We start from the raw sequence: 14,900 nt of genomic DNA, 5'->3' as shown, positions 1-14,900 counted from the left end.
GAAATTGAAAGTGACTGCAATTCTGCCCAGACACAACAGGAGGGAGAATACAATGACAGTCTGTCAATCGATTAGACCTTGAGGTTGTCACAGACATTCTCTCAGATAAGCCAGACAAGCTGTGCTTGCTACCTGGAAGTCTAAAACACTGATGGAACTGATATTTGGGTGACTTGCAAGTTGTAACTGTTGTTTGTAATTGGTTTTCCAGTTTTCTCTCGACCACTCGCTGAGGGTGATGGTAGATGGCTCTCTGTGTTCCAGTAATGCTGGTGTCCCCCAAGGTTCAGTTCTTTCCCCCACTCTTTTCCTCTTGTATATTAATAACCTTCTTCCATTGACCAGAGATCCTATCCATAGTTTTGCTGATGATAGCACATTGCATTCCACTTTTCAGTTTGAGAAACCTTGCCCCACTCAATCAGCTTCAACTTCTTGAATATCTGCTACCAATTCCTTAAATGCTGATCTCCAGTGGGGGCAAAGACAACTTAGTTGATTTCAATCCTTCTAAAACTCAGTCCTGTCTTATATCTTGCAGAAAGGATTCTTCTGCTCCTATGTTTATCTTTGGTGTCACTCTGATTTCTAGGCAAGATGATATCTCGCTTTTGGGGATTACCCTGACTTCTAATCTCTCTTGGCACAAGCACATCACACATATTGCTTCCTCTGCATCCAGAAGACTTGGTTTGCTCTCAGCATTACTTTTCGTCCAAACAGTTTTCACTCTGTACAAATCACAAATCTGCCCTACCGTGGAATATTGTTCCCACATCTGGTGCCATGCCCCCAAAACCTCTCTCAGGCTTCTCTCTCTCTCTCTCCTGTCTTATATCTCTCTAGATTCCATTCAGAAGAGGGCAGTTAGGGTAATTAATGACTCATCTCTAATACAGTCTCTCCACTCTCTGATTGATAGACGTACTGTTTCTGCTGCATGCATTTTCTACAGATACTTCCATGGGCACTGTTCTTCTGAATTGGCTTTTATAATTCCCACTCTCTCTTTCAAGACAGTCTGAACACATGCCACCACCAGCAAACATCAATTTACCGTTCAACTTCAAACTCACAGAACCAAGTTTTCATTTTTCACGTTTATTCATTCAACTGCCATTTTCTGGAACAACCTTCCTTCATACGTATGTCCTGAAAATTACAGTATACGGAAGTTCAAGTCTAATGTCAACAAATATCTTCTTTCATCTTCATCACCTCCAACCCAAGCATGGTACTAAGTACTGTAGGTTCTAATACCTCTCATTTGGGGTCTTCATTAAAAAAAAAAAAAAAAAAAGAAAGAAAAGGGGAAAAAAATCCGTTTTCTCTTAGTCTATTCAAGGCTCATGGGATAGAATGTTTTTTCACCATGGTCTATGCTCATTAACAGGGAAGAGTGTTTCTACGAGGATCAGATACACTTATATAGGTGTGCAGGAATATTTGCTGATTCTATCAAATGTTAGATTACATAGAATAAATGATAGATTAGATATCAGTGTTAGATTAGATAGGTTGGAAAACTGCTAGCTTGTTGGGGAATGCATAGACTGATATTAGATAGAATAAATGATAGATTAGATATCAGTGTTAGATTAGATAGGTTGGAAAACTGCTAGCTTGTTGGGGAATGCATAGACTGATATTTTAACAGCAGTCTGGAAAGCAAGGTGTCAAGAATTAAGGCATGCTGAGAGTCTCCCTGGAACAACAAATAAATACATGTGCTGCATTAAGTTTAATTAGAGTAAAACAGTTGCATGTATATTGTTTGAACACTAATGATAGTAGTAAGAGTATTATAAATAAATTTCATGAATCTGTAGTACTGGTTAAGTCGTTAAATGTGAACATTGTAAGAATATCATAGATATGGTGCCACTCAGACTTAAGAGATTCAAAATTCTTAGACCACCAGAAATGCATATATGCTGCAATTATCTTTGTCTGGCAGACCCATATGACAAGCTGGCTTAACCTTTTTACTTCCTATGACACTAAAAAAATAATCACCATAACCATGAGATCCAAAGCATGTTAGACACGTGAGCTGTCAACTACTTTTTAAGAAAACAACTTCTGCAAAGCACGTGGCATTTTTAATAGGAAAAGATTGAATGCAATCAAACAATCCATGCATGTCTCATGATCTTAAGGAACGTATCCTTTCTCCAACCCCACAAATCCATGAAATGAAGTTAGCAATCGAAATGGATGGATTGCAGATCAGGATTTTTGCATACTTTAAAAAATTCAGCTGACTAGGCAGATGGCCACCACTGCCATAAACTCCATTCCTGCCAATGGAACAAATGGGCCCCTGCTGGTTTCCCTTATTTCATGCTGAAGTCCATACATTATAGATCCCCTTGTCAGCATCTACAATGCTGTTTTCAACCGAATCATATTTCCTAGTATTCAGAACAATGCAGACAGGCTGATCTAGCAGCCTGTGTGCATTGTTCTGAAAGGCTGCTAGAGTATCTCATGGGGTTTTGTCATTGTTATACAGGAACTTTTCTAGACCAACAGGGACAAGGAAGTGATTATCCATTTGTGTAAGGCAATGGTCAGGCCACAGCTTGAGTACTGCATACACATCTGGAGGTCTCATTTTAGCAAGGATCTACAGCTGCTTAAACTTGTACACATAAGAGCAATGAGATTGGTGAGGGGAAACAAAGGGGTGCTCTTAACAAGGAAGGCTTAAGTTCTGCAAATTATAGCATGGAGACCAGGCAGCTGTGTGGTGATCTGATTGGGATGTTTGAGGCTTTAAATGGTTTGATCAAGCTCAGTGCTGATGGGAGTCTTCCTCTTTCTCAGATTATGCACTTGAGGGGGTAATAAATTCAAATTGAGGAAAGCAGTTGCAGAATAGATGTGCGGAAATTTGCCTTTAGCCAGCGAGTGGTTGAATGCTGGAACAAACTTCCGTGTGTCATTATGGAAGTTGATAGCATAAATAAATTCAAGGAAGAACTGGCATACTTTTGGAATTAAGAGAGAATTGAATGGATTTTTGATGTGAAAAACCCATTAGGGGTACTTATTAAGTAAATTTGATTGGTCATGAAAAATGCATCATAGAAGTGATGTCATCCACAGCTTCTGCCAGAGGTGCTTCCACCACTCACACTACAAGTGAGTGGTCCAAGCACTCACTCGTAGTGTGATTAGAGCATGCAACACATTTTTTGTGACCAGTACGATATGTTCAGTTCCAACTTAGAATAGTTTGATTATAACAATACAAGTATTTGTCAACAGTTTCTTTTTTCATCTCATATTTTCTTTACATTCCATTTTCAGGTGTCCCCAACAGCTGCATATGTCGTTTCAACTACAAGATCGAGTACCTCAATCGATGCTGTTATCCAGAGACACTTTTTTAAAGAAACGCGAAGGATGTTTCACATAAAACCATCTATTGCACATGCTCGGCACACTTGCCACTTTTTTTTTTCTTTGCTGATGCTGTATAAGCTTGCTTTCTTGCATCATATGCCACTACTAATGCTAATATTAATAGCCCTGGAGAATGCATTAAGAAACACTTTGTATTTACTGACACACTGAGTGTAATATGGTTCCCCCCCCCCCAATGAAAACACACACCCATGCATCCAATGTTGTGTAAAATTCAAGCTCATCTAATGATATTGAAAGACAAAAAAGACGTTAAATTCTCTTGGATTCCTGAGCATTCGGGTATCCCAGAAAATGAAAGCGCTGAGTGGGCGGCAAAACATACAACAATTTCACATATACGAACTATAAATTTGTCATTCTGGGCATGACACATTGCGATTCTGCTCATATAGCATACAATCGATGCTTTTGAAGGAATTTGTTGGTGGCGACAACAACTCCTCAGGGAGCTATGTGACTGGAAGAAGAAGATCCCCAGTTTAAAAAGGGTGACACGAGTAATCACTGATCTGTTAGCTTTACTTTTGTTCCAGGAAAATAAAGGAGTTTCTGGTTAAAGAAGCAGTTCAGAACCATCTAGAGAGGAATGCAGTTATATGGCAGTCACAGTATAGTTTTGTTATGGGAAATGTTGTCTGACCAGTCTGATTGGTTACTGTGAAGCAGTAAACAAGGAATTGGATGCAAAAATAATTTTGGCATCATATACTTAGATTTCAAAAAAGCTTTTGATACTGTTGGACCTGAAAGACTGCTCTACAAACTGGAGCTTATGTGTGACGTTAGGGGCAAGTTACTACTGTGAATAAAGCAATAGTTGATTGGCAGAGAATAAAGAGTGGTTATCAATGGCCACTGCTCATCTTGGACAAATGTTATCTGTGAAGACCACCAGGGTTCATTTCTGGCGAATTGTTGTTTTCTATATTTACTGATGAAGGCAAGATGTCTTAAGTTTTCAGACGTACAAAGGTTGGCGGGGCGGTAATGATAGTAATTAGAGTATACTAATGCTACAACAAAATTTAAAAAGTTAGTCAGATGTGCCGAGAAGTGGCAGTTAAAGTTTAACATTTTCAGATGTATGATACTGCATGTGAGTAGCAGTTATTCCAGGTTAACATGCCAATTATGTGGTGCCACAGTCAGGGTAGTGGAGAAAGAAAAAAATTGTGTGAGCCAAGCACACATAGAGGAAGTCAAGCGAAACTTCTTTAGAATCTTTTGGAACATTATTTCAACGTTACAGTGGTTTAATATTTTGCAATTGTTTTACAAGTTTAATACAAAGTTTTTACAGATTTCTCCCTTGTACTCAGTGGAAGTGGTTTCGCTGGTTGCATTGCACATATATGTGCTCTGTACGCTAACAACACTCACTATTAGTCTTCGGCATGTTGAATTATAAATTTTTTTCCATCGAAATTTTTTACGAAATACGGTAGAGAACGACGAAAGAAATATTTTGGTTTTTAAATTTTTAAAGTCAGAATGCTAGAAGCTGAGATATAGTGACTTAAAATGTAAACATGACATGCGTACAAGTTGCACCATTGCCGCACTGTAGGGATACTTATTGCATCATGCATTGCTGCTATGTATTTCATAAACAAATTTTTCCTTGATATGGTTTTTGCATAACACCACCCAAAATTATTGTGTGAGGGAATCTATCTGGTCACGACACACCATGTTTGGTCTACCCTTACGGTGCCTCCATAGCCAGAGGTGGGCAGGAGCAGCAGTGCGTAGCACACACTTCTTGATTAGACTGGGGTTTGAGCCCATGACCACCAAAAACGGAGGATGCAGAAAGGTCAGGGAATGACCACTGCATATCCCAGGAGCAATATGGCCTTAGTTGCTAATGCTCCTAAAAAAAAAAAAAAAATAAATAAATAACAAATAACAACAAGTCTACCCTTACACATAATAACACTAGCCTGGGAATCTGATAGGTGCTGTTGCTACAGAGCTTGGAATTATGTGTTTTTCTGTTTCAGTTATAGAACTCTCCCATTTGATCTGTCCATGTTAGAACTGATCTACCATCAGTTCTAACTTCCTTGCATGAAATATTTTTGTACAATTTCATTGAAAATATTTATTTTTTGAGTAAGAACAAAGCGTTATTATTCAGATGTGTAAGGTAACATTCACTCCCAATAGAGTTAGTAACATGATTAACATTCAAATTTCACATGCCATTCGACTTCTTTTAGTGTGATTATGTCAGGCAATCTGTGACTTTCAACTTTCATATTTTATGTTTGTCCCCCTCCCTTTATTTTGAAAACAATTAAGGAAAGTTATTTTCTCATAAATAACAGCTGTTTATAGCACATTTTTAATTTTCAATTTTTCATTGAACAATTAAAAATTGATTAATAATTATTGGAATTTGTTATTAAAAGTTTAAGCACAAATATACTCGAAATATTGAATGCAGAAGAACCAAAAACTCACTTTTAGAAATAAAAAGGAATTTTGGATCTCTCAGAATTTGCAACAAAATTTTTGTTATGGCAGCCACTTATGATAGGCTTAAAAACAATATGCTTTCATCTCTTGGCATTATTGAATACGTTACAAGAGAAAGTGAGGCTGAACTATGTGGATTTATTGTAATTCTTTGAAGTTCAGAGACCTTCTTGGTCAAAATTTTATTAATAAAGTATATTTTTTTCCAGAGGATGACGACTGGTTTGGATTTCAATTCAAATTTTAAGCATCTAAATTTTGAGTTCTGCATAAAATTAAAATATACTTTGAATTCCAATGTATGCAAACCTATTAAATGACACTATGGTGTAGAAATGCATGTTTCTTTTGAAAAGGGAATAAAGATAACTTTATTTTCTTCTCCTACTAGACTCATGTGTGCTTTGTGATGGAGTATGCTTGTGGTGGTGATCTGATGATGCATATCCATACAGATATTTTCCCAGAACCAAGAGCTGTTTTCTATGCTGCCTGTGTAGTACTTGGGCTTCAGTATCTTCATGAAAATAAAATTATTTATAGGTAAATTGTCTTGTCTAATAAATAAATTTTATAACATTCTTTAATAGTCGCATATCAACAGTATAGTTCTGTGTAAAATAACATGACGTAAAAAATTTGACCTAAGTGAATCTCATATTAAATCGCATGCACGCACACACACACACACACACACACACCATATTATCAAAATATTGGGACATCAAGAGGAATTCATATAAGTAACTAAAAACACCAGCTTAATATGGTATAGAACATATTTTGCTTTCACAACAGCAAATAGCTTATGCATCATTCTTCATGCAGGAAATCTTTTAATGAAGCTTGTGAAATCTATCTCCTTGGCTAGTTTTGCAACATTTGCCTCTCCAGTTCATCCCACAGGTGCTCAGTACAATTAAGACCAGGACTCTGAGATAGCCATCAGGCTAACTCAGAGTCCCTATCTAATCAGATCATCATTTATTGTTCTCTGCTGTAGGAAGCATTTTCTTGCCAAGGGTAATTTATTGTTCTTTATGTTGGGGTGCATTCTCCTGTCAAATTGCATATGGCCCTTCACCATAATATTCCGTCATCACAGGAAGTGCAGCACTGTCCAGAATGTCATGGTAAGACAATCGATTCGTTGCACCACCTACCAAAATCAGTTGTCCAGTGCCATACCATGATAAGTGCCACACCACTGTAATTCACAATTGAGACTATGCAGACTATATATAAATATTCTGCTGACTATTGCCAAATATATGTTTCAATCAGAACTGTATATAATTCATTCTGTTCCCCCAATTTCATGGTCCTACAGTGCAGCATCCAACTGGTTGCCTGTGTCACACTTAATGAGCTCTTCTCCATGTGATATATTCCCTACCTCATAAGTATGTTTTGCATGCCATGTGATTATACAAAATAGATACCTTTAGTATTAGAGCTTAAATGGCAAGAAGTGTAACAGAGGAACTTGGTTTTGTGATACCCTGTTCTGATATTATATCAGAATAAGGTAACACAGAAACAAAGAAGATTAATACTAAGAGGTTTGAGCCTCAATTAAGCAGTAATTATAAATAAATTTATTCTGGTCTAAGTTATGCTACAAAGAAGGTGTAGAAATAGCTTTTTAGAACTTGTTTGGAAGAAAGTTTAAATTACTGGAAAGCATTGTCGAGTGGAATTATAAGTGCAAAATTTAAGATGGAAAGTTTAATGTTGAGATTAATCTGTGTATATGGCCCACTTGCAAGCAAAGAAAAAAAAAAAAAAAAAAAAACATTAAATAGAGGAACTCTTTATCTTAGAAAGAGTAGCAGTAAGTAATGAAAAAAAGAATGGTATCACTTGAAATTTTTAAATATTAGGTTAGGGACATGACAGTTTCATCTAAAAGATATTTTAGAAAAATTTCAAGAGAAAAGAAACCTAAAAATAATGGTAAATGGCTACTAATGTGCTGTGCAAGATGTGCATCCTTGAAATGGATCTTTTTTTTTTTTTTTTTTATTATGTGAATCCCAAACACGAGAGGTATTAGAACCTATAGTACTTAGTACCGTGCTTGGGTTGGAGGTTGAGGAGATGAAAGAAGATATTTGTTGACATTGGATTTGAACTTCTATAGATTGTAATTTTCAGGAAATACGTATGAAGGAAGGTTGTTCCAGAAAACGGCAGTTGAATGAATAAATGAGGAAGATGAAAAGTTGGTTCTGTGGTTTTGAAGTTGGACAGTAAATGGATGTTGGCTGGTGGCGGCACGTGTTCAGACTGTTTTGAAAGAGAGAGCAGGAATTATAGAAGCCAATTCAGACGAACAGTGCCCATGGAAGTATCTGTTGAAGAGGCATGCAGCAGAAACAGTGTGTCTATGAGAAAGCAAGTGGAGCAACTCTGTTAATGATGAATCATTAATTAACCTAACTGCCCTCTTCTGAATGGAATCAAGAAGCCTGAGAGAAGTTTTGGGGGCACCACCCCAGATGTGTGAACAATATTCCACGGCAGGGCAGATTTGCGATTTATACAGAGTGAGCAGCTGTTTGGAAGAAAAGTAACGCCGAGAGCGAAAGAGAAAACCAAGTTTTTTAGACGCAGAGGAAGCAATATTTGTAATGTGCTTGTGCCAAGAGAGATTAGAAGTCAGGGTAATCCCCAAAAGAGATATATCATTTTGCCTAGAGATCGCAGTGTCACTAAACATAAGCATAGGAGCAGAAGAATCCTTTTTGCGAAATATAAGACAAGACTCAGTTTTAGAAGTGTTGAAATCAACTAAGTTGTCTTTGCCCCACTGGAGAATTATCTGAAGATCGGCATTTAAGGAATTGGTAGCAGATTTTCGAGAAGTTGAAGCTGATTGAGCAGGACAAGGTTTCTCAAAATGGAAAGTTGAATGCAATGTGCTATCATCGGCAAAACTATGGATAGGATTTCCAGTCAATGGAAGAAGGTCATTGATATACAAGAGGAAAAGAGTGGGGGGAAAGAACTGAACCTTGGGAGACACCGGCATTAGTGGAGAAGTTAGAAGACAGAGAGCCATCTACCATCACCCTCAGTGAGCGATCAGAGAGAAAACTGGATAACCAATTACTAAAAACAGTTGGCAAACCATAAGATGGAAGCTTGTTTAGAAGACCTTTATGCAAAACACGATCAAAAGTCTTTGAGATGTCAAGAGCTACTACTTATGTTTCACCGAACCTTTCCATTGAATTAGTCCATAAATGGGTAACATAAGCCAGAATATCACCAGTGGATCGACACTGACGGATGTTGCCATAAGCCAGAATATCACCAGTGGATCGACACTGACGGAATCCATTCTGGCAATCGTTGATCAGACGGAAGGTTTCTAGCTAGTTTAAGAGTTGGTGGGTAATTGCAATGGGACGATAATTGGATGGGAGGGATTTGTCACCCTTTTTGGGAACTGGCTGGATATGAGCAAATTTCCAAGCAGAAGGGAAAAAAACACCTTTGGAATAAGAAAGTGAAAAAAAGGGGGCAAAGAATAGGAGTAAGTTCAGGAGCACAGGTTTTGAGAACAAGTGGAGAAATACCATTGGGACCTGGAGCTTTCTTACCATCAAGATTCATCAAAATCCTTCTCATATCCTTTTGACAGAAGACCACAGGAGGTATTGAATGGAGCATGTTGGGAAAGGTGGGAGGTGTTTTACCAAGATCATTAATACATGAGCTGGAAGAAAAATGGGATGCTAGCAGGTCAGCTTTATCCTTGGCTGAAGTGACAACAGAACCATCTGGTTTGGACTGAGGTGGGAGCAGAGATGGGCAAAAGTTGCGGCCAATAGCTTTGGCAAGAGACCAGAATGCTCAGCTACCATTAGGGCAAGAAGCAAGTTTTCTACTCTTAGCCTGTTCAAACACTAGTTTGGACCGATTAATAACTGCTTTACAATTGTTGAGAGCTTTGGTGTAGGCAGAAAATGAAACTGAAGAATTAGAAACAAGCCAATTACGATATGCAACGTTCTTCTCTTGAATAGCCTTAGCACATTTATTGGAAAACCAAGGTTTAGATAAAGGGCGAGATTTTAAAGTGGAGTGTGGGATAAAGGATTCCATTCCTGCAAGAATAATTTCACAGACAAAGCTTGAAAGCTAGTTGAAAATCTTAGGGTATATAGAAAAATTTGAGGTGGCAACCTCGTATTTTGTATATTTAGGTCAATATTCTAAATGGTCACAACAGATTTGCAAAGGAAAAATTTTTTTGGATCAACCTGAAATTATTATGGTGTGGCCACACAGTAGCTGGATGCAAGAAACAGTTTTGACTTTAAATAATTGGATTTCAACAATGAAATTGTTATGCAAACTGGAATCTGTTGGGGTTGCAAGCAAAATCCTGAGATGGATCGAGGAATGGCTGAATGACAGGAGGCAGTCATTCATTCAGTCAATGATCATTCTACAGAGTAGGCCAGAATTACAAGTAGGGGTCCCTTAAGGTTCAGTGCTCAGGCTACTCTTACTTCTAATCCTGACTGATGTAGATAAGGGAATAAAGGACATTGAAATTTGAGATAGTATATGATGAAAGGGCATTTAACAATGCAGATTAGTCCCATCATTCTTCAGAATGAGTTGAATAGACTTTTTGGATTGTTAGAGAAATGTTAGTTGCATTTTAATAGTGCCAGATGTAAGGTTCTGCATTTGGGAAACAGTGATCTGAGAGTAACTTGTACACTAGTTGGAGTAGTGCTGAAGGATGTAAATGAAGAATGAGATTTACGTTTTTTTGACACAATCAGACATGAAGATTTGCATGCAGTTTAAGTAGGCAGCCAGGAAGGTGATTAGTGTTTTATCAGTGATTTACTATAGCTTTACATCAAGGGAAAATGTGGTTTTAGTTCTGTTGTATGTCATTAGTAAGGCTGCATTTGGAATACTGTTCAGGTTTGTTGGCCATGTAATGAAAAGAAATTGAGATTCTTTGAAGAGTCCAAGGGGCAGCAACTTGTCTACTGTAAATAGCAAAGTGACACTATATGAGGAGAGATTACATACGTGTGGGTTATGGAGCTTTGGAAACAAGGTATCTCGGAAAGGATTTGATTGAGGTGTATATGACATTTTCAGATTTAAATGAGACACGAAAACCAGGGTTGGGCTTAAATATATGAACTGTTGTACATCAGAAAGTTTGGTTTTTCTCACTGTTTGTTAACCACTGGAATAAACAGCCTTCCTGGATGGTTGAGGTTGACAGTCTGATAAGATTTAAGAGGCATCTGGATAAGTACCTTTTTACAATTGGAAAAGGATAATAAAAGCAATACAGTTATATAGATTTTTTTGGCTAATGCAGCAAACGGCTATAGTGAAGAGAAAATATACAGGTATTTGAAGGTCACTTACTAGGACCCTTCTCTCTCATTTTATATATCTTGAATTCACATAATTCATGGTACTGACTGCTAAAAATAAGGATTGTTGCTCTTAGTCCAACAGTGATTGATGTGAAGGGATAGTGTTGTAGTGTGATTGCAATGCAGAATTGCTAGTGAATGGCTTTGCATCTTTTAACTTATACTAATCCTAAATTAAAGATGATTAGTGACAAAAATAAGAGGTATAAGAAAGTATTAAAGGGACAAAGTTTGCAAAGGGATCAACACCAATTAAATATATAAACCTTGTTTAAAATGTTCAATGATTAAATGCCATTCTGAATGCTAATATCAATTCAGATGAAGAATAGAAACAAAATTTAGATAACTTTAATGGATTCTGCAAAAGAAGTATGGGGAGGGGGAGAGGTCTATAAAGGCTTAATTCAGAAAACCATGTGGACCCAAATTAGAGGCAGTTAGAAAAAATAAAATCTGTCATAAGAAATTTTTGATGAATAAATATAAGAAATCTTTACTGGGATTTTAAGAAAGGTGCAAAAGGGGGTAAAGAAATATCTTTGGAAGATTTTGAGAAATATGGAAAACAACTTTCAGGAAGAAAGAAAAATGTTTTTGTGTCATTTAAAAATTTTAGTGGTAAAATCCATAACTACCATAAAAATAATGAGAACAAAGTTCAAGCCAAAGATGGATATTTTACAGTTTTTTCCTTATGGAGTTAAAAAAAACTTAATTGCTACATAAAAGACCACTGAAAAAGAACAGATTGAAATAAGGAAAAGTACAAGTTACCTCACATTATCTGTAGCTCATTTCTTGAAGAACAAGTTCAAAGATTGGAGTAAGACATGAATTGTATCAATATATAAAAAATGGAAGGAACCTAAATGTGGAAATTGAAAAACAGTTTCTATGTTTAGCTTCATAGTGTGCAAAGTAGGAAGGAATTTCCCATTCACATTTCATTGTACCAGGTAAAATCTGTCATTATCAACTGAAGATGGTTATAAGCATTTTAGAATACAATCTTTTGGAAGAAGAAATAGATTTTATGCATAGCAGGTGATGCCAAAATCAAATATTCACACTGATATAAATTATAGAATAATCGTGACAACATAATAAGAACCCTACCTATATTTAGAATTTTTTGAGCTTGAAAAAGCATACATAGAGCACCTAGAAATATGTAGAAATGGCCAGTCTGCAGTGAACATTGAAGGAAACCATTTGATGAAATGGTTTACTGTTAATCATTTAATGTCTTTAACCTCACGTTGATTGAACTGGTTGGCTCGTAACCATAGCAAATGGCATAAAACTACATCTGTAAGGTTGAAGAATGATATTTAGATTTTTTTTTTTTTTTTTGTGGCTGAAAGGAGATGAGTGAACTTAAAATGTAGAGGTCTGATAATGGATATCATACAATATGGTTGCATCTTGATACAATAATGATTTGGCAACTTTCGCCCAATTCTGCAAGTAGTCATAACTGATAGCTTTTACTCATTGGAAGGCATCCAGTAACCTCCAGTTGTAGGTAGAGATCACCTAATACTGCCAATTTGGATGCCACATGCATAGCATATGACTTTGCTGCTCAGTGTCGCAACTTTAGACTCAAACATTTCAAGTGGCAACATAGTGGCTACTTTATCTTTGGTGAAATAAAATCCTTTCTTTATTCTTTCATGTTTTTTTTTTTTTTTTTTTTTTTTTTAAAACAAGTGTTTTAATGTTTTTGTATACTCATGGATATTACATGTTTTTGTGTACTCATGGATATTACATGTTTTTGTGTACTCATGGATATTACATGTTTTTGTGTACTCATGGATATTACATTTGTTCAAGTGGCTGCTAAATACAGTTAATGATTGTATTCATTGTCAAAATGATTAGTTGGAAACTCCTCTGATCTAGTGGTCATGCCAGAAAACCTTTTTTTGCTTGTTTGTTAGTTAATTTTAAGTTTGTTAGTTGGTTAATTCATACTAATACTATTATTATTACATTTTATTGCATTTCTTTCAGCTGATTAGTATCAGTGATAAAGCCTGCTGTTCATAATTATATCTAAAGTATAGCAAAATTCTGAGACATCATGGTTGTGGAACTTATTTCTCATAGTATGGACTGTTGATGTGGTTAATCCTTGAACTCATGGCCATGTCACAGACAGGAGAGAGTGTGTGTAAACAAATGCATGCAAATACTTAAAAAACCAGAAGTGCTGAGGGTTCAGATTGGGACAAATTACTGCTCTGTATTGGATAAAGAAATGGTTGAGTGGGAGAAGACAAAGTGGTTAATAATGTATGCTGCTCTTCGTGGACTAATTTTATTTGTGGAGTACCCCAGGGTTTAATGCTGCTTGGCCCATTATTGTTTTCTATATTTATTAATGATATTGGTGTAGGTATATCAGGCTTATTGTCGTCTAATTTTGCAGGTGATACAAGGGTTGGCAGAGTGGTTAATGAAAGTAATCAGGGTAAGCTACTGCAAAAAGAGCTTTTAAAAAAAAAGAAAGACGAACTGAAAAATGTCAAGTTTAAAATTTCCAAGTGCAAGGTACTGCATATGAGTTGCAGTAATCCTAGATTAACTTACCAACTGTGTGGTAATACACTCAAGAAAGTGAAACTTAAGGTGGATGGGCTGAAAAATGGTGGTCGTAAAATAGCAAGTTTAATATTGGCAAGTGCAAAGTTGCATTTGCCAATGTTATGAGTTGCAGTAATCTCAGATTAATGTACCAGCTGTGTGGTACTACACTCAGGAAAGTGAAAATTGAAAAAGACAAGGTAATTGTGCAGCCAATGTGAAGTTTGCTGAGCAATGCAAACAGGCTGCCAGGACAGATCATGGCATTTTGTAAATTATATGTTTTGTCATTTTGTCAATGATTTTTATCAAAAGAGCTAAAAAAAAAAAAAAAAAAAAAAAAGGTAGATGGGCTGAAAAGTGGTGGTTAAAGTTTAACATTGACAAATACAAGGTACCAGATTAATGTACAAACTCTGTGGTACTGCAGTCAATATTAAGTTCTCTGAGTAGTGTAGACAGGCTGCGAAAACAGATCATTTGGTTTTGTCAGTTGAAACCAATAATATATTGATTTCCTGTAATTTGTTCCAAACTCTTGACAGGCAACCCCAATGACGCTAAAATAGGTATTTCTTACATGTTGTACTTCATTTTTACATTAAAAATGAGTGTTTTATAAAGATTATTTAATAAATAGTCATAAAACATCTTAAAATAAAAAACAAACAATAAATTAGCATTTACCTTAGACTTGAAGTGCATAGCTGATGAAGTCAGTGTGGCGTAGTGGGACTATGTCAGGTGTCTTTTCAGTCTTTTGCTGTTACTGGCAGAGAAACTGTCCAAAGTGTATCGTTTTTGTTTGTTGTTTTGGGATGTTTTTTTTATCACTTCTCTTAAATGCTCCCAACAAGAAATGACAGTCTTCAACTCTTCAGCTGACACTTTTTGGGTATCTTCTTCTTCCTCTCAGTGTCACTCCCCATAATTTTCTCCAACTCTTATAGCTCCTTTGTTGTT

General features: G+C 36.4%; 1 protein-coding gene across 1 annotated transcript in view; it reads left to right on the top strand.

The window, feature by feature from the left end:
* Pkn (serine/threonine-protein kinase N) overlaps nt 1-14,900 on the top strand; it is a 718,384-nt gene that overhangs the window by 534,869 nt on the left and 168,615 nt on the right. The window contains exon 16 of the mRNA XM_090368665.1: nt 6,308-6,459. Within this exon, the coding sequence (XP_090224791.1) occupies nt 6,308-6,459 (152 nt within the window). The remainder of the gene's footprint in view (nt 1-6,307; nt 6,460-14,900) is intronic.

This window comes from Mastigoproctus giganteus, chromosome 2 (assembly GCF_048544385.1).
Source record: "Mastigoproctus giganteus isolate SK-2022 chromosome 2, ASM4854438v1, whole genome shotgun sequence".
Taxonomy (NCBI): domain Eukaryota; kingdom Metazoa; phylum Arthropoda; class Arachnida; order Uropygi; family Thelyphonidae; genus Mastigoproctus; species Mastigoproctus giganteus.
This window is presented reverse-complemented; position numbering and strand designations above follow the sequence as displayed.